This window comes from Sinocyclocheilus grahami, unplaced genomic scaffold (genome assembly GCF_001515645.1).
Source record: "Sinocyclocheilus grahami isolate Dianchi unplaced genomic scaffold, SAMN03320097.WGS_v1.1 scaffold178.1, whole genome shotgun sequence".
NCBI lineage: Eukaryota > Metazoa > Chordata > Actinopteri > Cypriniformes > Cyprinidae > Sinocyclocheilus > Sinocyclocheilus grahami.
Window position 1 is genome coordinate 1145774 of NW_015505357.1, and position 24109 is coordinate 1169882.

Below are 24109 nucleotides of genomic sequence, written 5' to 3' on the forward strand. Positions count from 1 at the left end.
AATGTTCTTTTTAGCAACATCATATGACCCCTTTAAGACTGGTTTTGTGGTCCAAGGTCACATATATAATTAGATTAAAGGTTTCAAAAGATGAACTTTCATTTTTGGGTGAACTATTAGTGAAACATCATGCCACTGAAAACGGGGTGATGTGCAACAGTGTGTAGTGCGAGAGTCAATGAAATTGGAAGTTCATGGACCGGATTCGGGACAGGTACTATGACCTAAAAAACTTGGTATTACTATAGTACATGTTGAAAAAATGGTATTATGTGCACAACATGGTATAACATGGTTTTACCACAGTAATAGCTTCTGTGTAGAGATCAAGAAACCTAAAAAGAGTATCTCAGAGGAGAAACAAATCTTCAGAGCTGTATGCTCATATTATAATACCAGGTGTTTTACTTTGCATACCATTGAAAAATCACTTGTCTTTCTTTTTAAGACCTTTTTCATTTTAGCAAATATCCATACCTTAGAGATGGTAAACGAATACATGATCGATGCCTGGTCCCAAAGACCCACATCACATGGTTTCCTGCTTTTTAATGGATGTATTAAATGACTTCTCAGATGATTCAATCTTTTATCAAGCTGCTATGATATAATGTTATATCATTACATAATATTACTACTAAATCTGAATCGCATAGTAAAAAGTGAAGTTCATTTCCTCATGAAACCCTCAAGACTGAAGCCACACTCTGGCAGATATTCAAGTAGTAAGCACTTCCTGGTAGGTGGTTTTCTAAGAACGGCGATAAGACAGTTGCATGGAATGTGGGCCTGTTCAATCAAGCACAAGCAATATTGTCACATGAAACTTTACAAAAGCTCAGTAAGTAGCGTTTAAGCTCAGTGAAGAAGAATAAACCTCTTCAAAAGCATCTCTTTTTTTAAAATGAAAATGTATTTTGGTGTACACTGCAAAAATAGTAATTTTAATGAGTGTTTTAGTCTATTTGACAGTTTAAATAACTAAAACACTTTTGCAACAAAATATATTCAGTATTAAGGTATTAAGTCTTGTTTATATATATATATATAGATAGATTGCATATTACATATTAGTGTATTTTGTCTTACTGCACTGTCAGATTTCTTTTTTAAATTTTTTTTTATTTTTGTACAAACAAAGAAAAACCTGCCAATACAATAAAACTACATACACTTACACTGCTGTTCAAAAGTTTAAGGCCAGTAAGATTGTTTTAATGTACACCAAGGCTGCAATTATTTGATCAAAAATTTAATAATATCATGCAATTATAACAATTTAAAAGAACTGTTTTCTGTTTTAAACTGTGTTAATTAGTGATGTCAATTGATTAAAAAAATTAACTAAATAATCACACTTTTTTTTAATTAATCACGATTAATCCCACCTAACATTACAGTTTTTTTTAATTGCTTTGGTGCAATTTTCACAAGCAATTGGTCAATTTTCTAAACTCTTAGTACTAATATCTCAACAGATCATCAAAGTGCACTTTTTTCAAACATTTCAGCATATTTTCAATTGTGTTAGTACAATACACACAATCACAAAATATCCTTTTCACTACACAAAATAAGTGTTTCATCTATATAAATGTTTCATTCACAGTAACTGCCTTTCATAAAGCTATTATTATCAAACTTTGCATTAGCATGTCTTCTCATTCCTTTTAATACATGTGTCTATTATTTAATCTAACCCATCTTAAGGTTAATCAGTGAATCATTTGGTGCATCTATAGATATAGATTCAATAGATATTTAGTTTCTATAGAATGTGATTGCAATTTAGGGATAACCAAATGCACTGAATTATTTTTAAGTGTTTTATCTAAGATGATAACCACTATTTTTGTACTAAGAGTTTTGAAAATGTACACCTTACTTAGTAATAGTACCAAACCAATTTTAAAAAACTGTAAGGTTTTAAATATACTTTTATATTGCAAAAATTTCACATGCAATCTAGAATCTATTGTAGAAACAACATTATATTTGTAAAATATTTGTTTAATGGCATCTTTTTTTATGACTGAAGGCGAGTATCACTGATTAATAAATTATTTTAGGATTCTCTGATGAATAGAAAGTTCATTAACAGATTTTCTTTGTAACAATCTCTTTGCTGTCACTTTTGATCAATTTAATGTTTTCCTGCTGAATAAAAGTATTAATTTCTTTCAAAAAAAAAAGAAAGAAAGAAAAAAAACTTACTGACCTTTGTTTATTATAGATTAGTTCATAGATAGATATTAGGTAATCTATAAAAAGTTGTAATATCATATGCATCTTATTTTTTAAAGACTTTTAAAATATATTTTTACTGAGGTATAGTAATGTGCAGTCTTTGCCTTGGTAATGCTTCTATATACAGTATCACTTGGCATAATGTAATGTAAAATGCTGTATTTGATGCCATCTGTCTCCCTTCTTCTGATACATCTCTGATCAATATCTGATCAGTTCCTCTCCCTTGTGTCCTGCTGTATGTTCACAAATAGCAAAACACACGGTTTTACAAACGAGGATGTCCTCAAAGCAAGGTTTTAGGTGATTTTGTCAAGTTTTGCTTAATTCTGGGTACCAGTTTGTCCCCAAAATATGGTTACAGTAAGTAGGCACACACACACACATACACACACACACACACACAGGTTTTCCTATCATTATGGTGACATTCCATAGGAGTAATGGGTTTTATACTTTCTCCCCCTACACTAACCCTACTCCTAAACCTACCCTTATGAAAATATTTGTTTTTCTCATTGGACCCAAAAAAGGACAATGATTTCAGATATTGCCATATATGGGCTTACCTGAACCACACACACACACACACACACACACATACTGTAAAAATAATTCAGTGCATTTGGTTATCCCTAAATTGCAATCACATTCTATAGAAACTAAATATCTTTTGAATCTATATCTATAGATGCACCAAATGATTCACTGATTAACCTTAAGATGGGTTAGATTAAATAATAGACACATGTATTAAAAGGAATGAGAAGACATGCTAATGCAAAGTTTGATAGTAATAGCTTTATGAAAGGCAGTTACTGTGAATGAAACATTTATATAGATGAAACACTTATTTTGTGTAGTGAAAATTATATTTTGTGATTGTGTGTATTGTACTAACACAATTGAAAATATGCTGAAATGTTTGAAAAAAGTGCACTTTGATGATCTGTTGAGATATCAGTACTAAGAGTTTAGAAAATTTACCAATTGCTTGTGAAAATTGTGCCAAAGCAATTAAAAAAAAACCCTGTAAAGTAACTTGCAGTGTACATTTAAATGCCACAACTAGTTTCAACATTTTAGACAGTATTTCCTGTTTAACTTATTTTCAACAATCAGTTCTTTATGCAGTGTTTCTGTAATGGTCATTTGTTAATAAAAATTTACATTTTGCACAACCCTCAATTAGGTGGCGATATGCACTAAGCATGAAAATGACCATTGAAAGTGAAAGTGACATGTGGTCAAGTATGGTGACCCATACTCGGAATTAGTGCTCTGCATTTATCCCATCCAAAGTGGACACACACAGCAGTGAACACACACACACACTGTGAACACACACCCGGAGCAGTGGGCAGCCATTTTTTGCTGCGGCACCCGGGAGCAGTTGGGGGTTCGGTGCCTTGCTCAAGGGCATCTCAGTCGTGGTACTGAATGTGGGAGAGAGTGCTGTACATTCACTCCCCCCACCTACAATCCCTGCCGGTACGAGACTTGAACCCGCAACCTTTTGGGTTACAAGTTTGACTCTCTAACCATTAGGCCACGACTTCCCCAAAAGCACTCCCTGCTCCCCTCTGCCGAAACCCGGGATGTATGTATTAAATGTATGTATTAAATGTATTATTATTCTAAATGCATCTGAACATCAGTTTAAAAAAAGAAAAGAAAAGATGAATAGGTATCACCGCACTGCAGGAGTCTCGTTTCTGAAGCACCTCTTCAAACACACCTTTGCTGCTTAAAGCTCAGAAGTACTCTGGACTCTAACACGTTCACTTCATTACGCTTGGCATCAGATCATCTTGTTTTTGAACTGTTGTAAAGTACAGTTTTTTCCTCTAACTCCTCTGCCGCACTATTTACTAGTCTTTTGCGGGTCAACCCAAATGCGAGCGCTATTTCAATTAAAGTTAATTCAAATTCTGCCTCACCACCCCGCTGATTGAGAACAGTTGTTGTTCACAGTTTTCTGAAAGGTGACATTATTAAGCTTCCAGAAGCGTTAAACTTTTGGCTTCAGGAGATCTGGCAACTCACCCTCCTGAGTTTAGCTTTTTATCTGTCTCCTGTATCTTTTCTCTCTTCCCTTTTTCATTGAGCGTCAGCAGTTTTTTGGCTTGTGTACCTCATTATTTCATAGGTTTGTTTAGGTTGGAGTGGGACGTGGGTGTGCTTTCTGCACTGAGATCACTCCAGTGAGTTTGACTTTTTCACAGAAGAGATCAGTCCTCCGGTTAAAGGCTCTTTTTTCCTGCTCACTCTGCAGGTTTGGCTCTTGGGAAATGCTATCAGAGACTCAAGTCACAGAACCCAAAGCGCCAACTGTGTAGCCTGATTCATGCGAAACCTCAGTGATGTTTCATTTTCAAGCACAGCGATCACATTCAGCTAATGGAGGGCCACGCCGTTCCCAGCACCCACTGAGACAACCGTCAGATGACGAGGCAAAACAAAGTATCAGTGATTGTGTATATGACCTTTGAATTTCAACTGAGCAACAAGGTTTTGAGAAATTACTGCAAAAAGGTGTGTGAACTTTTACAGGATGTCTTTAAATTGATGCTTTGTAAATTTATTGTAGATACAATATTTGACAGCTTTGGCTCATTTAGGCCAGATATTTCAGGGAATTCACTAAACTAAACTTTTGGACCTCAGATGATGCCAACCCTGAAACAACATACAGAACTACCAAATTTTACTATAAGTTTGATTGCATCATATAATAATTGCTGTTAATAGTGTTCATCGTCTGTTTGATTACGTCTTTAATTGATTTATCCATACATTTCTGCCATATGGACATTAACTGTCAGTCCCCACTGATAAGCTACCACTAAATATTGTAGAAACTTAATTTGCTGTAAAGTTGCTTTGCAACGATTTGTATCGAGAAAAGCGCTATACAAATAAACTTGAATTTAATTGAATTGGTATCAGCACAATCTTATGCACTAACCATTGATATAAATTTGAGTTATAAAGTTATATTGTGAGTCAAAATGTAACTTTACAACTTATAATGGGATATTACATCTCCCAATGTGATTTTATATCTCACAATATAACTGTATCTCACAATGTAACTTTATACGTCACTATGTAACTTTGTATCTCATAATGTGACTTCATATCTTACAAAGTAACTCTATATCCCATAATGTGACTGTCACAGTGTTGGTTGTGGTGCCCTGGACTGGCCACTTGAGGGCGCTCTGTCTGTTCTATGTTGTATGTGTTAAACTCCATTTCCCATAGTCCCCTGCTTATTAATTCTGTTCTGATCAGTAGCACCTGTTATCATTTACTCATTATCCCAGCTATATATACCATGCTCACTCTGTCTGTCATTGCGTCAATCCAGGAGCTCACCGAGTCCGCTCCAGCCCCGGAGCTCACCACCTCTGTCCTTCAGACTCCAACTAAGCGGCGGAGGGTGAGAAGGACGACTTTGCATCTTACAATGCAACTTTATATTTCACTATGTAACTTTATATCTTGTGATATGACTTGAAATTACAACTTTGTTTCTCATATTTGTGACTTTATATCTCAGGTTTCTCCAGAATATTTGATTGGGTTCAAGCCAAGGATCTGTTTATCCTGTTGGAAGGTGAACCTTCTGCCCTGTCTGAGGTTATGAATGCTCTGGACTAGGTTTTCATTAAGGCTATTCCAATATTTTGGTGCATTGAGCTTTTCTTCTGCTCTGATGAGTCCCTCAGTCCCTGCCACTGAAAAAAAGCCCAGATCGGTGGAGTGTTGCAGTGATGTTTGTCCTTCTGTAGATTTCTCCTATCTCCACATATGATCATGGAGCTCAACTAGAGTGACCATCAGGTTCTTGGTCACCACACTATCCAAAGCCCTTCTCCATCAATTGCTCAGTTTGACCAGGAGGCCAGCTCTAGGAAGAGTCCTGGTTGTTTCAAACGACTTCCATTAAGGATAACAGAGACTACATGCTTCTGTGACCCTTCAATGAAGCAGAATTTTTTTCTGAACTCTTCCCCAGACATGTGAGCTCTACAGGCAGTTCTTTTGACCTCAGAGCTTGGGTTTTGCACTGATATGCATTATCAGCCATTAGACCAGGGCTGTCCAAACTCGGTCCTGGAGGGCCGGTGTCCTGCAGAGTTTAGCTCCAACTTGCCTCAACACACCTGCCTGGAAGTTTCTATGCCTAGTAAGAGCTTGATTAGCTGGTTCAGTTGTGTTTAATTAGGGTTGGAGCTAAACATTGCAGGACACCAGCCCTCCAGGACCGAGTTTGGACAGCCCTGCATTAGACCTTTTATTAAGATGTGTGTGCCTTTCCAAACCATAACCATTCAATTGAATTTTCCACAGGTTAACTTCACTCAAGGTGTTGTAACATTTACAAGCAATATGAATGCTCCTGAGCTAAATTTCAAATTATTGCAATGAAATCATATACATTTTTTATTTTTAATAAATTTGCAAATATGTAAAAAACCTGTTTTTTGCTTTACCATTATGGTGTATGGAGTGTAGATTGATGTGAAAAAGTACTTTCAAGCAGTCTAACATAAGGCAGCGACATTAAACAATTTGAACAAAATGAAGGGCTATGAATACTTTCGCAAGGCACTGTATACCTTACAATTTAACTTTTTTTATCTTATAATGGGACTTTATATCTTAAAATTTAACTTTATATCTCATAATGGGACTTTATATCTTGCAATGTAACTTTATATCTCATTCTATGAATTTTATCTCACAATTCAAATTTATTTCTCATAATATAAATTTATATCTCACTATGCAACTTTATCCCATAATTTGACTTTATACCTCACAATGTAACTTTATATCACACAATGTCACAATATCTTTTGATGTGATTATTTTAACTTGCAGTTTCAACAGTCCTAGTTGAGACTTTATATCTCACAATGTGACTTTATAACGTATAAACTGATATAAATTCTCATTGTTACACTGTGAGTCAAAATGTAACTTTATTTCTTATAATGGGATGTTACATCTTGCAATGTGAATTTATATCTTACAATCTAACTTTATATATCACAATGGGACTTTATCTCACAGTGTAACTTTATCTTCTACTGTACATTTACCTTACCTACACAATTACGCAATTTATTTATTTATTTTACTTTGAGGTGGAAAAAGGCTTCCCTATCTGTTTATGTAAATTAAGTTTGTTGTAAATAGCACCTTATTTAAAAAAAATATGTCCAGTTCAATAATTTTTTTTTTTTTGTGAATTCCATTCAACATCGATCATATAAAAGGAAGCATGAAGGTCTACCCTAACCTGAAAATTTTGGGGAAAAAGATTCACCGAATTAGCTACATTGTCTTTAGTCTGTGGCTGCATCGGTCACAGCGAGCTCATCTTACTGTATGGCTGGAACCAGTTGATCTAGTGAGACCTTCTTACTACTTTTGCTTTCAGAGAAAGAGAGAGAAATTAAACACTCCCACATGGCTAGAAGAGAAGCGTGATGGAGCCCAGATGTGTATGTATGAGGAGAGCCAGCATTAGATGCTTTTGGACTGAAACTACACCAGATTGTATGTAAGTTTGTTGTCCAACACTGATGGTTTGGAGCGATAGTGGGGCTGATTCAAATGAGTCTGATTGCTGGCCGTTGATCCTATAGATTCTGAACAAATACAGTCATAACGGATGAAGGTCAAGGACTAGGAGTCAACTGATTTGATCCCAAGAGCATTTGCAGAACAGTAATGTTCATACGAACAGCGCTAGCAAGAAGGTACAGCAGCACTCAGAGTAACTTATGTAATAGCTGTTGGATGGAGACAGAAATACTGTTCTAGAGGCCAACATCATCTTGCATATCATGGTTAATGTTACCCTTCCGTGTGCCGAATATCCCTCTCTGTTTCCCCTCCATTTTAAGAGTTTGAGGACGCTGTTGTTCCTGTTCCAAGAAAGGCCGTGGCCAACCCTCCAGCCTGATTTAATGTCATAATGACTGCAGCAAATCACAACCAGAAGATAGAGGCGCTCTGCCATTTGCCTGCGTCTTCTATGAATGATTGTGCACGCAATTGGCTGTACATTCTTAAAAATAAAGGTTCATCAGTGGCTTTTTGCATTCTATCGAGTTCAGCAAAGAACCTTTTTCCTATCAAGAATGATTTTTGGCTGTATAGAGTTCTTGAGGTCTGCTTTGTAGAATAAAAAGTGCTATTGATGTTGCATTATATGTATATATTAATATCACATTTTATTTTATTTTTTTAATATTTTTCTTAAGCATTATATATACACTGTATTAAAAAAGACACATTTTATATTATCATTATTTTATTTATTAAAATATATATAACTATGATTTTAACAATACTTACAGCTAATTGTCTCTTTAAAGCTATTGTTTTTGCTTTTTGTGCATATGAACTTTAAACAAAATATATAATACATAAAATCATTTTTTTATTGTAAAAATGTAATTGCACAAAAATGCAAGCACAGGTTGTTGTGCAGATGAAGTTGAATTCAAGATATTGTCATGATTTTTGACCAGCATTAGCTGTTAGCAAAGATATGTTGAAAAAGTAAGTAAAACATTTTCTGTTGTGTTATGTACATTGTTTGCTTTTAATCTGGCCCTCAAATCTCTCTGTGTATCTTGATTTTCACCATTGATTGGATGATGTGATCGGATGCTTTATGACTAGTCTGGGCCTGTTTGTTTGTCAAATGAAGAACAGGTTTTCCTGCAACCGGTGACTTTGAAGACATTCAAAGGGGACTGTAACTGTTACAACTGCCACTAACGCAGCAGATGAAGATCACGAAAGCAACAAATGAATTAGATTAAATCAATGCTGTACTAATATAGAAACAGGTAGATTCTTCGCATAGATGACAAAGCTGGTCTGAGCTGTTAAAAGCTGTGCTGATGCCAATGTTAAAATAATGAAAACTATGCATTTCTAGTGAACTGGATTTTGCACATCTTTCTCTAGTGAACCTCATTAACACTACATGACATTTTTGGCAAATTATGAAAAATGTCAAGTTTGTATGTGGAGTCATTTGTCATTTCTGCACCAAATGAGCAGCACCAATTAAAATGTGTTTATTTGGGTGGCCCAATTGAGATGGACAAAATGGCATGACCTGTTTATCAACAATGAAAGATGAGGGAGTGTTTGAAAACCTTTCTTTTTTTTCAATTCTGTTTGCTGCTGCTGATGGAGAAAAAATTACACACTTTAAGAACCGTTTGCAGATGGAAGAGGTTCTTATGAATTTATCTGCTTTGGCTCAACGAAAATACAGATGATATTGTGATGATTGTTCTTGACAGATCAACAGAAATATTGAACAGCCAGGCATTTTTAGATATTTAAAGCAAAGTGACTTCAAAGATTCAGCTATAAATGAAGTGCAGGATGAGTCTCACATCCAGAGTCCTCAGAGCTGTTTTGCAACTCAAAGATGTTCCAGATGAGTTTCCCCTTTTTCCCCCCAGGTTTTGCAGTGTTGTTCTATAACCTCACGCAGGAAGTTTTAGAGTGAAGCTTGGAGTAAGCCTTTCCTTGTGTGCCATCATCACTATATCTGAAAATAATTGTGGCGATCATCTAGTGTATCAGAATTTCTTTTTAAAACCATAAAGATACTACCCAATAATCCCAACACAAAGACTATGCCTCCAAGTAAAATACATAAATAAATGAGTAAATAAATTAAAAGATACCTGTAACTTTATATTACACACTGTGACTTCTTTCTATCTATCTATCTATCTATCTATCTATCTATCTATCTATCTATCTATCTTCCAGCTTTATCAACAACAAGAAGGACCCCAAACCATGACTGTGGGGGGTTGTGTATTGATGAAAATCTAATAATTAATATATAATAAAAATGTAAAATAATTTTTATTATTAAATAATTTTTACATCACTTAAATCACTAAAAAAATGTTGCTTACCTGCATGTGACCATTAGTTGACATCAGAGAATCAATACATTCTGAATATTTTACAGCCAATGTTTAAATATGCAGTCATTTAATTAATAAATAGTAACTTTAGTTTGACTATTTTAAAATGTAATATAATTTTAAGTACTTTATTTTTGTAATCTGATTATAGAACCCATGTTTAATCAGTTACTACCAAGTACTGTTTATTATTTTTCACTTTCTGTCACAACTACTTTTCTTACAAACTAAGGCAGTTTGAGAAACTTTTTTTTTGGCCATTTTATGATCTGTTGGGTGAAAAGTTGTCTGATGTCCTGAATATGTATATAATAACTTTACAGGTAACTGAACTACTGCTCATGTGCATATAATACAAACAGTGCAGGATGAGTTATGTGCTCAAATTAAATGTACTTTGATTTAAGATTCAAATCCTTACCTCTAATTATGAGCTAAAGCAATAGTATTGCCGCCTTCGCACACACTACTGAATATTAATTAGCAGCTGTCACCTCTCAGGGTAAATTATGACAGTCTTCTGAAAGTTTGATTAAGAGTGAGCCTGTCTCTCTACACCTTTGAGTGCCATAACAGTCCCCAAAAAAGCACTAAAGCTTGTTCTGTGAGTCTCCTGTTCAATGATGTGACGTCAAAGAAAGAACGGCTCACTATCCCCATGAAACCCATTACAGAAATTTCCCCCCTCTCTTCTCTTGCAAAGTCTGTTCGTTTTTTCTTCTTCTGCTGCTGCACAGTTCAAACATTTGATCTGATAAGAGTGGAAAAAAAGCTGATAACAGATGTTTAATGGTCTGGCCACATATCAGAATTGAGTAACACTCCGGGCTATTGCAGAAAACCCAGTAGTGAGTGAGCAGCAATGCAAGAAATGTAACATTTAGGAGGTACTCAGGAGACCTTTCTGTGTGCTAAGAGTGCTGCAAGTGCAATACATGTCATTTCATCAGCTCGGTGTGTGTTATGACATGAATAAGATTAAGCTCATAAAACTGGATGACTCAGATTTGCACTTGTGCCCCGCCAGCAGACTGTCTTATCATTTCTATTTCTGCAGGATTTGCTATGCCTCCTCCACTGTCCTATTCTGAAGAAGAATAGATTGAGGTAAGAAAGCGACGGGAGATGGGAAAGTTTACGCAGAAGACTGGACCGAGGACAGAGAGAGAGAGAGAATGGACACACGGCAGTGTGCAGAAATCAGAGAGCTCATCAATCACTCTGTAACGTTATGTAATGGAGCTCTGCAGGAGAGGGTGGAGACCCACACGAACAGCTGCGGCCGATCTGAGCACGCTAAGCAAGAGTAAGCGGCACTGTGGGAAAGCAAAGAAATGTGGGAGTAGGGGTGGAAAGCAGTTACACCACATTTATCCTGCGGCCAACATCACGATCGGCATAGTCAGGATGATTTTTATATTATAATGAACTCTGTACACTGTCTGCAAAGAGCTGGAGTGCACAAAGTCGACAATTCCTCGGCATGTGTTCCTATCCTGGAAACTGTGAATCCATGCATATGTATGCACTCCATACACACAGTTTAACAGATAGCCAGTAATGAGGTGTTGTTTTGTTGTAGCGGTTATAATGCAGGGCCTGTAACTGGAACATTTCAGGGTTGGGTTCTGTAAATATTTTCATATTCATATTCCCATGTATATCTTTCATAGAGCAGTGGCGTGCACAAACAGGGGGGGTCCAGGGCCCAGGGGCACATAGAAATCGCAGTCCGGGGGCACATAGACCGGACTGAAAGGGCACTTTACCACCGGCGATTAAAGGGGCAGGCGTGGACGGGTAAGTTTAGGTTAGGGGTAAGTATGGACATTTTAAAAAAGCCTCAAATGCACATTCTGATAGGTAGCATTTTTCGCTATCGATTTGTGCTACCTATCTTTTTAATGGTAGGTAGCACAGTCTGAGCGGGTAGCACAAATCGTCAGAACAGCGGTGAGACTTTTTTTATATTAGCGACATGTTAACATGCTAGCAACATGCTGATTATACTAAAAACATGCAAGCAACATGTTAACATGTTAACTACATGCTAATCACATTATAAACATGTTAGCAACATGCTAATCATGCTATCAATATGGTAATCATACTAGAAACATGCTAGCAACATACTAGTATCATGCTAATCAGGCTAAAATCATGCTAATCATGTTGGAAAAATGCTAACAACTTGTTAAATCATGTTGTCAATGTGCTACATAATACTAGCAGCATGCTATCAACATCCATCTAATCTATCTATGTAAATTTTCAAACTTCAAGCCTTTACAACTGTTTAATACTTTCAGGTTAGGCTTTCTCAAGCCACCCTAAAGTTTGCCTTGACAAACTTTTTTTATCTAGTTTATTCCTGTGTTGGCAAAGCTGAATTTTCAGCATCATTACTAATCGTTCAGAAATCATTTACGCTGATGGGGCTAAGAACTATATCAAATAAATGTTTAAATGAGAAAATGAATGGGAAAAATACCTCTGGAACCAAGGCCTCTGAAAAAGTGCCAAGTCGTCACTGTTGGGCTCTGTTTATCCCTGCTGGTGGATGTCATAACTACATCATTATGTTGTCAAAAAACATGCTTCTCTATTGATGGCCTTTTAAAGTAACTGCTTTTTCATATTTCATGATATTATCGAAAATGTTCTCCAAGGGAGCAGCTATATTTGCAAGGCTCTTAAAAGCATGAAATAAAAAAAAATTTGTGCTTTTGACAAGTGATCAGTCACATGTTTCTGAAACCGAGTGCCCATCAAGCAAAGATGGCATCCTCTAGGTCGTGTACTTCAAGGGGGTTATGTGCTACAGAAGCCGAGCGACTGCAATTGAGATGAATGGGAATGCTATAGGATAACTTTCTCTGTGTATTACAGACCTCTGTGGTTCATTCGCTGCAAAGAGCGAGCCAAAAGCCATCACCACTGTGCCCTTGAGGAGGCACTTAACCTCAGGTTTCTCCATGGGAATTGTCTCTATAATAAAATCATGCCATCATTCTGTTGGAACATCCTACAGGCTGTTCATTTGGTAATAACCAAAGATCATATTAATAATAACAAAATAAAAGACAAAATAATAACAAATGCACTGATTTCTCCTTGGCAGGCTGTTTGACAGCTACTACAGTAAGACTTGTGTGCCAAACATAAAAACTTATCCTTCATTCAGTTTTTACCATTGCAGGCATTTTCTCACTTGGATCAAACCACGTTTTCATGCACGTCAGGGCTCAGACACATGAGACATCACGTTTGGTACAACAGTGCCGTTGCTCGATTAGGAACCAATGTTGATGCCACTCAAAATAAATGAATGGAGTTACAAGCAAGTGGTGTTGAAAGTTTGCCTATCATCTTCAACAGCTCAAAGTAGAAAGCTGTCAGTCACACTCCTGACCTTCACATCCAGAACATGACCTCAGAGGCCTGGAATCAGAGCCATATGATCACCACGCTATGAACGCAGAGCTGAGAGGTCATTTGAGAAGCTGTTATTAGCCCTGAGCTCAGGGTGAAGGAAACATGTAGTGTTCACAATCACTTTGTAGCTTCTGCTTCAGTAAATGATCCAATTTGCTTTCGATTTTTCTTATCGAATGCGCATCGAAACTGTGAGAACCGTTTTGAGGGTTTTACATGAGCCCCCCGCAGGTGCTACTAAGCTCCTCGGAATGTGTTGACACTAATCCCATTTCAGTTTAAGCTATTAAACCATCTAATAAGTTTTGATTTATCTGTTCCCCGCTAAGACCTTTTTAACGTGCAAAGCTACTGCATTTCAGGAAAGGTAAGGGGTTATGTGTTTCTTGGAACTCTTGTCGATTCCCTCTGTTGGAGTCTCTTCATGTTAGTGAAGAATGCTAGAGATTAAACATATGTAGTTATGGGTTTACTAAAAGCTTCACTGCCTTGTAATTTTTGTGGATCCGGCCCTGTTTACTTGTTACTGTGATTTCTTTTGATGTGACAGTTTTATGGGGTATGTTTAAGGTGATCTGCTCTGAGGAAGCAATTAGCCAACTTTTCCTGCTTTAGAAGTGGGAAGACGCCACTTGTCAACTTTTGAATGAATGACTTGGATGGGCACTTACGGGTTTGAAATGGTACAGCATGTCTGCAATATGCTCCCTTTTGTCGCTAAGCAATGTTACACTATATACCGACAGAATACGCTTTTGCCTTCGCTGGTTGTCAAACAGACTGATAGATACAGGATTGGTGCGTTTTCCCCGGCATAACATTCTTTCATTTTTGCTCCGTCTCTTTTGCTTTGAAGTTTGAGATGAAGGGGAGAACAGCTGGGACATCTGAAGCCAAAGGAAGAGTGTGGGAGGTGGTGTAAAGTGAAAGTTAAGCATTGTGGGTAAGTGTTTGTGTGAGTGTGTGTGTGTGTGTGTGTGTGTGTGTGACAGGTGTCCACTGTCTCTCGTTGGAAAGGGACAGCAGCTATATTTAGCACCTCTGACAAGTTTCCACCACTCCTGTCAGGCAACAGCATACCCATAATTACAGTGTATATGTGTGTGTGTGTGTTTCAGTTTTACTGCATTTCAGTCTGGTATTTAACGTCAGAGGGCCGTAAGAGGCATTGTGGGAGTTCTTGTTATTTGTAATTCATCAACCCTTATTTTGCTCTAAATCTTGATTAACATACAAACCCTGCAATTCAACTGTTCTGACCTGATTCATTTCAATTTCAATTTCAATGTACTGTTTGCACATAATTACTAAAACACAGTTTCTCTTCAATAACCTTCATGTGGATTATTTCCATTCAGCAACAGAGGCACTGCACATGTTCTGCTGTATTTTACTTCCACCTAGTGGATGACTGCAACATCACACATGAAGCAGAAGCATACCCTGTTGAAAAAACCAGCATATGCTGGTTAGGTATGTTTTGACGCTGGGATGCTGGTTTAAGCTGGTCCTTTGCTGGTTTAAACTGGTCCTTTGCTGGTTTATGCTGGTCCTTTGCTGGTTTAAGCTGGTCCTTTAGCTGGTTTATGCTGGTCATGTGTTGGCAAAGGACCAGCATAAACCAGCAAAAGAACCAGTTTAAACCAGCAAAGGACCAGCTTAAACCAGCATCCCAGCGTCAAAACATACCTAACCAGCATATGCTGGTTTTTTCAACAGGGTATATTTTGGCCAATTCAATTGAGAATGACATTACATAATACTGTTATGAAATATTTAAACAAAAAAAACTGAAATGTGAAAAAGTGGTTATGTAATAGCCTTTTGAGACAATGTTTGAAAGCAACAGAAGTACCGCAGTGTAAATTCAGTGTAAACTGATTTAGGCCTACTGAACATCATATGCTGTGCTTTAAAGTTGTTTGCATAATTACGCCACCAAATGAGGTCTAAGAGCTTTTTCAAAACCTGTGAATGCAAACACTGTCATTTCAAATTTGGTGGCAGTGAAGTGACTGTGATATGGAAAGCGGTTAACTGGCTCTTTGAAGGGAGAGGAGCGGTGGGTTTCCCTGTCAACACCATCTTCTCAGTGGCAGATGAGGTCAAACAGGAGGGGTTGTTCTAAACTGCCAACAGGATGAAATTTTAGACACTCTCCAAGGCCCCCCTATCTGTGACTCCTCCAATCCCACTTCACGTTGTTATTCTCGGTGCCCTCTAAGATTTATGCTCGTCACTTACGACTTGCCTTCGCTTTGCGATATTGTGATAGGTAAGACGTTTATGTGTTAGATTTGCATGGATAAATCTGTTCTGTACTTACACCATAGCTGGATTTGAGATGGATTTGTGTTATCAGCTTCCCATAAAATGGACCATTCATACATTATAAGTTGTTTGCCTGTTATGCAACGTTTCATGACCTTTGGAAGAGATGCATGCGTGGACACCGGCAATGTGGACAAATGCAAGGTAGAGCAGTAACGTTATTATATACTTAACTTTAAAAGTAGACAGCATGTTTATTCTTTCATTCCTTAAAATCGGGTTTCATTATAAAAATAAGTAAACGCAACAAGGTTTCATTATGCACTAAATAAAACAACGTATAAAAATAATAAACGAAATGTATAACTTAAAAAAACACCTAATTTAAAGTAGATTTGGGTTTGAATTGACTGCTGGCGAGCAGTTTCGTTTTTGATCGAATCATTTAAGTTAATGAATCAAATCAGGTTCGAATGAATCATTAATATTTCTTGTTCAAGTCGCTTCCTTTTGAAGCACTTGACTTCCTTCCTACCCAGTGATTTGAGAATGAAGCGTCGTGAATTAAGGCTGGCTTAGGAATATCATACTACCCTTAATATTTAAATATATTTGCTATTTATCAATAATAAGCATAGTAGTATTCAATTCTCAATTCAGCCCAGTGGCGGAGTCAGAAAGTGGTTGGCGGGTGGGTCTCTAAGAGTGGGCAGTTACACGGATTGCAATCCGATCTCGCAAAACACTTCAGAAGGTGGTCTGAGACACATTCCAGAAGCAACCAGATAAGTGTAAATGCATCGGGTTGTTGAACAACATATTCATTCGACCACTTCGCTACTGCAACACGCATCTTCACAGATATCCCTTTTGAAAAAACCAGCATATGCTGGTTAGGTATGTTTTGATGCTGGTTTAAACTGGTCCTTTGCTGGTTTAAACTGGCCCTTTGCTGGTTTAAACTGGTCCTTTGCTGGTTTAAGCTGGTCCTTTGCTGGTTTAAGATGGTCCTTTGCTGGTTTATGCTGGTCCTTTGCTGGTTTAAGCTGGTCCTTTGCTGGTTTAAGCTGGTCCTTTGCTGGTCCTTTGCTGGTTTAAGCTGGTCCTTTGCTGGTTTAAGCTGGTCCTTTGCTGGTTTATGCTGGTTCTTTGCTGGTTTATGCTGGTCCTTTTGCTGGTTTATGCTGGTCATGTGTAATAAACAGCATAAACCAGCAAAATGCTGTTTTTTTCAACAGGGATGACCCACTGTAGCCTAGATGAACGTCTCTCTACACAGCAAGCGGACACGCAAACTTCCGCAAATGAAACTGACAGTTCGGCGTCACATTCAGGGGTACAGTCATCTTAATTAAAACTAGTGAGACTAAATTCTCTAACCACTGATGACATTGGTGATACCTATTTAAAAAATGAGTGAGGTCTGGGGTGGTTTAAGAATTGTGCTCTGCAAATCAATGCCTTGTCCAAATACCCACACTTGCTGTCTTTGCACTTGACTACTTATATGACGTATTTCCTGTATTTGGCCCAAGTGTTCAAGTGAGCATGAAGACCACAAGTGTTGCCTTGTCCAAATACCCACACTTGCGGTCTTGGCCACTTGAGAGCGCGTGCGTGACAGGAAGTAAGTGCGCAAGACTGTCCCAGGTCTTAAAAACGCCAGAGCGCAGTACCCTTAACACACACTAAACCCACACTATCTTGAATACCACTCCGGAGCAGTATTCGAGGCTTAGTGTATCCCATCATGCATCATGTGATGGAAAAAAATCGTGAGACTTTTTGCCGAGATCTCGTGAGAGGTCACGGAAACCTTTCTAATGTATGTGAAATATTAATACTAATTAGATATTACATGTAGTTTGGTAGTACAACAAAGAGTTGCATGTTTTATTGGTGCAAATGAGTAGTGGTGATAATTATTTTGTACAACATTTGCAACTGCTTTTTATCACTAGAAGCACCACAAAATTAAATTGTGTCATCTGTTATAGGGACTACTGAACAGACATTTAGAAGTTGATTTTAAAATGCAAAGTATTGAAAATAAAAATAAAGCTATGTAAACACTTGCATTTTTGCAACACTATAAGTGTGTCCCATCAGGTAATGAAAAGTTCGACACACACTTGTGGTCTTCATGCTCACTTGAACACTTGGGCCAAATACAGGAAATACGTCATAGAAGTAGTCAAGTGGTCAAGTGCAAAAACCGCAAGTGTGGGTATCTAGACAAGGCTGTGGTCTTCATGCTCACTTGAACACTTGGGCCAAATACAGGAAATACGTCATAGAAGTAGTCAAGTGGTCAAGTGCAAAAACCGCAAGTGTGGGTATCTGGACAAAGCTGTGGTCTTCATGCTCACTTGAACACTTGGGCCAAATACAGGAAATACGTCATAGAAGTAGTCAAGTGGTCAAGTGCAAAGATCGCAAGTGTGGGTATTTGGACACAAGGCATTTGTGTCGAACTTTTCATTGCCTGAGGGGACACACTTATAAATGCAATTGTTTATATAGCTTTATTTAAAAAAATGTTTTTGCATTTTAAAATCAACTTCTAAATGTCTGTTCAGTAGTCCCTATAACATGACATACTTTTAATTTATGGTGCTTCCAATTAAGCGATACAAATCAGTTGCAAATGTTGTACAAAATAAATACCACTACTACTCATCTTTGCACCAATAAAACGTAAAAACACTGTTTTTCCATGCGTTTTATATGTATGTAAATTATATTATATCTATGTAAATGATATGTAATATCTAATTATTATTAATATTTCACATACATTGGAAAGGTTTCAGTGACCTCTCACCAGATCTCAACATGATGCATGATGGGATACACTAAACCTCGAATACTGCTCCGGAGTGGTATTCAAGATAGTGTGGGTTTAGTGTGTGTTAAGGGCACTTCGCTCTGGCGTTTTTAAGATCTGGGACAGTCTTGCGCACTTACTTCCTGTCACGCACACGCGCTCTCAAGTGGCCAAGACCGCAAGTGTGGGTATTTGGACAAGGCACAAGTATAGGTAACTCATTAGGTTATATACACTAAACACGTTTGTGAAAGATGTTTTCTCTGTTTTGGAGGGATGAACACTGTTAAATTATATTTATTGCATCAAAATGTGTTAATAGGCTATCTTACTATAGGTTAGGGATAATTTTATACTACCAGGCGCGTCACGTGACTAATAAATATTCATGAGCTAAGCTTTCTCCGTAGTACTATTGGCGAATTCGTTTCCTATCTAGGAAGTTAAACATTTCCAGTAGTGATTCAACGCGATTAAGCATTTGCAGTGATTAATATCGTTATCGATAGCGACATTTCATATAATGTGATGAATATAAACACAAAAGAAGGGCTCATTTGAGACGGTAGGCTGTTCTTTACGTGACTTTCTATTGCTGATGTGGAGCACAAGCCATCACGATCCGAGTGTAACCCATCATTGTTTTCCGCATCTGTCCTTCTCATCGATAACATTCAGTTTCGATGCACAAACGCGTGACATACATTTATTTGTTAGAGGAACGGTTTTGTGATATTTGAGTTTTGTCAGTGATATCTGTGGGAATGTACGACTTGTTATTGCTATGGCAACGTGTCATCAGTGCTTATGGACCAAACCATGATTATCATCGGTGTGATCAGAGATGGAAGTGAATCAGATCAGACTGTTGATACATTGTATATCATTATATTGATAATAAGTTCTGTTTTAAGTTGCTTGATAGAGCCCACTTCCAAAGTACTGATGCAAAATCTGTGTACTGATTAACATTGTACTGAATACATTAACACTGATGCAGTAACATTTCTGCAGCTTCACTCTTTACAATTGCTTCATGTTCAAAATCACTTACAGATAAATCACTTAAAATGAATGTTGTGAGGAAAAATACACGTTTACACATTTTGCAGCCACATTGAGAGTCTGGGATTGGGGATGTAAAATAATTATGGAATGGTTTCAGTGACCTCTCACCAGATCTCAACATGATGCATGATGGGATACACTAAACCTCGAATACTGCTCCGGAGTGGTATTCAAGATAGTGTGGGTTTAGTGTGTGTTAAGGGCACTTCGCTCTGGCGTTTTTAAGATCTGGGACAGTCTTGCGCACTTACTTCCTGTCACGCACACGCGCTCTCAAGTGGCCAAGACCGCAAGTGTGGGTATTTGGACAAGGCACAAGTATAGGTAACTCATTAGGTTATATACACTAAACACGTTTGTGAAAGATGTTTTCTCTGTTTTGGAGGGATGAACACTGTTAAATTATATTTATTGCATCAAAATGTGTTAATAGGCTATCTTACTATAGGTTAGGGATAATTTTATACTACCAGGCGCGTCACGTGACTAATAAATATTCATGAGCTAAGCTTTCTCCGTAGTACTATTGGCGAATTCGTTTCCTATCTAGGAAGTTAAACATTTCCAGTAGTGATTCAACGCGATTAAGCATTTGCAGTGATTAATATCGTTATCGATAGCGACATTTCATATAATGTGATGAATATAAACACAAAAGAAGGGCTCATTTGAGACGGTAGGCTGTTCTTTACGTGACTTTCTATTGCTGATGTGGAGCACAAGCCATCACGATCCGAGTGTAACCCATCATTGTTTTCCGCATCTGTCCTTCTCATCAATAACATCCGTTTATTTGCTAGAGGAACGGTTTGTTGTGAGATTTGTCAGTGATATCTATTGGAATGTGCGACTTGATATTGATATTGCTATGGCAACGTGTCATCAGTGCTTATGGACCAAAACATAAATATCATCGGTGTGATGAGAGATCGAAGTGAAACCTTTCAGATCAGACTGTTGATACATTTTAGATCATTATATTTGTACATTTGTATCATCATTATATTTCTATTTAAGAGTAGCTTGAAGGAGCTGACTACTAATGCAAATATCTGTGTACTGATTATTATCATGCATAAGCACATGAACAGGGATGCAGTAATACTTGTGCAGCTTCACTGTTTACACATGCTTAATGTTCAAAAAATCACTTACAGATAAATCACTATCAATGAATGTTGCGAGGACAAATGCATGTTTACTTTATTTGTAGATTGGGGTTCAAAAGACTACCGCATTAAAATACTGGAACTGGGAATGTAAATGAATTATGCAATAAACAATGTCATTTTAGGATCATTGATGGTTTGAATCAGTGTTTGCTTTTATTTTTCATTTTCATTTCTTTTTTAATTTTAATTTTAAAATAAAATGAGAAATGTAGCTGAAATAAAAGTTTTGTTGTTGTTGAATATTTCATTTTATTTGAGTTGATGCTAACTTAAAGTAATAAAAATGTGATTTTTAAAAAAAAATGGCTTTTAGCTTTGGTTTTAGTTTTAGTGAGCTATAATAATCTTGGTAAATAAATAGGACATTGTAGGATTTAGAAAAAGCAAACCTGGTAGTACTGATTTGAAGTGTTGATTTTTAACATTTAAGATACAAACATTTATAATATTATATTTTTATATTATGTAAAATCTTAGTGTAGCCATTAGGGGTCTGCGATAATATCGTAATTGTTGTTTTAACGATGTGCGATTTTATCAAGTATTTTGCAAAAACCATTCAAAACATCCCTACAGAGTGCATGCATGCATTACGTGAAGTCTAGACTAGTGCGTGCGCGCATTTAGAGTGCGTTCTTTCACTGCATGATTCAGTCTATTAAAATGCATTTAGAATGATCACAGATTCAAGACATGATGGCAGAAAATTTATATATTTATACCACTTCATATAGTTATTCAATTTCACACGAAGAGTGATTACAAATGTGACATTGAATTCAATAAACAATAAGCTAATTAAGAGACTTACGTTTTAGACACCATATTGCTTGTTTTTGTTCTATTTCACCAACAAAAATCATTCCGAATACAGCCACAGTGCTGTTTTGTGTCTCTGAGCAACATGACGGTGTTTCGTTCCTGAATGAATCAACCGTTTAAATGATTCGGTTTAATCGCAATGACTCACTTATTAACAGTGACTTGCTGCCACCTGCTGGCAGTTTTAATTTCACATTTCGGCTTTTTCTTTCTTTTCTTTTTTTTTCATGTTTTAAATCATTTCAAATATCAGTATTCAACGTTTTATGTTTAATATATCAAAACATTATTTATGCATTTGTAATTGCAGGTTAAATGCATTCATTAAACAAAATAGATGTGTGTAAATAAATACATCTAAATGCCACTTCAGACGCTGCTTCTGTGTTGATTTAATTAGCTTTGTAACAGCCCAAATGTCGTATTATTCTAATTCCCTGATTAAATGTAAGAATTTCACTCAAAAGAGAGATATCATTTTTTTGTCAATATCGCACACCCCTAGTAGCCATATATTTTATCATTTTATTCAATGTTTTTCTGAACAAAAATAATGCAAAAAAAAAAGTGTGATATCCTAGAATCAGAATTCGCTAGAAAGCATTACATCACCAAATACTTACGTTTGTTGTGCAGCTTGTCACTTAAATTATTTATCATTAGAAAAATGCAGGAAAAAAAAGCATCTGGTCTCAGACTTATGAACCCCAGCCATATGTTTTGGCATAAATTAACCCCTTTTTTGGATGTACCTACATTGGTGTTGAAGAGCTGTCTTCAATTTCTTTTCTGTTGCTCAGAGGGAGCGGACCAGAGACTCCACCATGGCAGGAGATGAAGTTCGGCAGAGGAAAGGAGGTGGCCGCAAGAAGCCCAAAAAGGGGAAAGGGAAGGGGCAGGGTGGTTTGGATCGGACTGGCAGTCTAGAGGGGCAGAATGACCTCCTGTTACCCCCTCCCACCATACCACTCAAAAAGCCTGTGGAAGACAGGCCCAAAACAGCCCAGGCTAAGATAGAGGATGAGTCGGCTGTTTCTATCTGCCTGCAGGTGCTGTTCCCCTACCTGCTTGCTGGGATGGGGATGGTGATGGCAGGCATGGTGCTGGACAGTGTGCAGGTAAGAGACTTTTGAAGAACTTTCTGCAACTTTATGTAACACTTTATAGCCTGACATGACTTTCCAACAGTTTGAGGTTGATGCTATAGCAGCTAATGTGCCCACTTTAATTATCCAGCATGTCAAGAGCTGATATTTATGGTCCTCACTGACAGGAAGCAGAGTGTGAGGGAAATTAATGTGATGATTAAAATTCACTCGGAAGGCGAGGGACTGAAAAACACTCCAATCATTAAGCATTAATGCAGGTGGTCACCCAAAAATGATGTCATTTTGAAGTCATTACAAACCTGTATGTTTTGTGGAGATGTTTAACAAAATGATCAGGCTATGAATGAACGGTTTTTGAATAGTTTTTTAGTACAGTCAAGGTCCAAAAATTGACAAAATAAACAAACATAATAGGACAACGTTATCAAAGTACCATAAAAGTGGTGACTCGTGTCCCTTTCTTGAAGCTGGGGAACTCCAGTCACTACAAAATGAAATGTGGCAAAACATATATTGAACACATTTTATTACATATTGCACGTGTTCGTGATACAGACATAAGATCCTTATGTCCACCAAGAGATACAGATCTTAGAAGAAATCAGTCAGAATTGCGAGATTTAACCTTGGAATTCCAAGAAAAAAATAATGAAAAGTCGAGATGTAAACCCAGAATTACTAGAAATAAGTCAGAATTGCAAGATAGAAACCTGAAATTTTAAGTTAAAAAGTCAGAATTGCGAGATGTTGACTCAAAATTGCGAGATATAAACTCAGAATAGTGAGAAATAAAATCAGAATTGTGAGGTCAACTCAAAATTAGTCAGATTTGTGAGATGTTAATTAATAATGGCAAGATATAAACTCAAATTGTGAGAAATAAAGTCAAAATTGCAAAATGTAAACTAGGAATTGCTAGAAAAAAGTAAGAATTGTGAGATGTTGTTAATTTATAATTGCAAGATATAAACTCAGAATTGTGAGAAAAAAGTCAGAATTGTGTGTTATGAACTCAGAATTGTGAGATGTTAACTTAAAATAGCAAGATATAAATTCAGAGTTGTGAGATAAAAAGTCACAATTACCTTTATTTTTTATTCTGTGTCAGAAACAGGCTTCCATGTGAGAGTAAGTAAATATTGAATATTATATCCTGTGCATAAAATTTGT

General features: G+C 36.9%; 1 protein-coding gene across 6 annotated transcripts in view; it reads left to right on the plus strand.

Annotated features, from left to right (window-relative positions):
• LOC107593991 (solute carrier family 41 member 1-like) overlaps positions 1-24109 on the plus strand; it is a 52544-nt gene that overhangs the window by 12468 nt on the left and 15967 nt on the right. For 2 of the 6 annotated variants that reach the window (XM_016283913.1, XM_016283914.1), the window contains exons 1-2: positions 15954-16145; positions 22631-22948. In XM_016283913.1, the coding sequence (XP_016139399.1) occupies positions 16044-16145; positions 22631-22948 (420 nt within the window). In that variant the 5' untranslated portion in view covers positions 15954-16043. The other 4 variants (XM_016283915.1, XM_016283917.1, XM_016283919.1 and 1 more) reach the window with 4 other exon arrangements.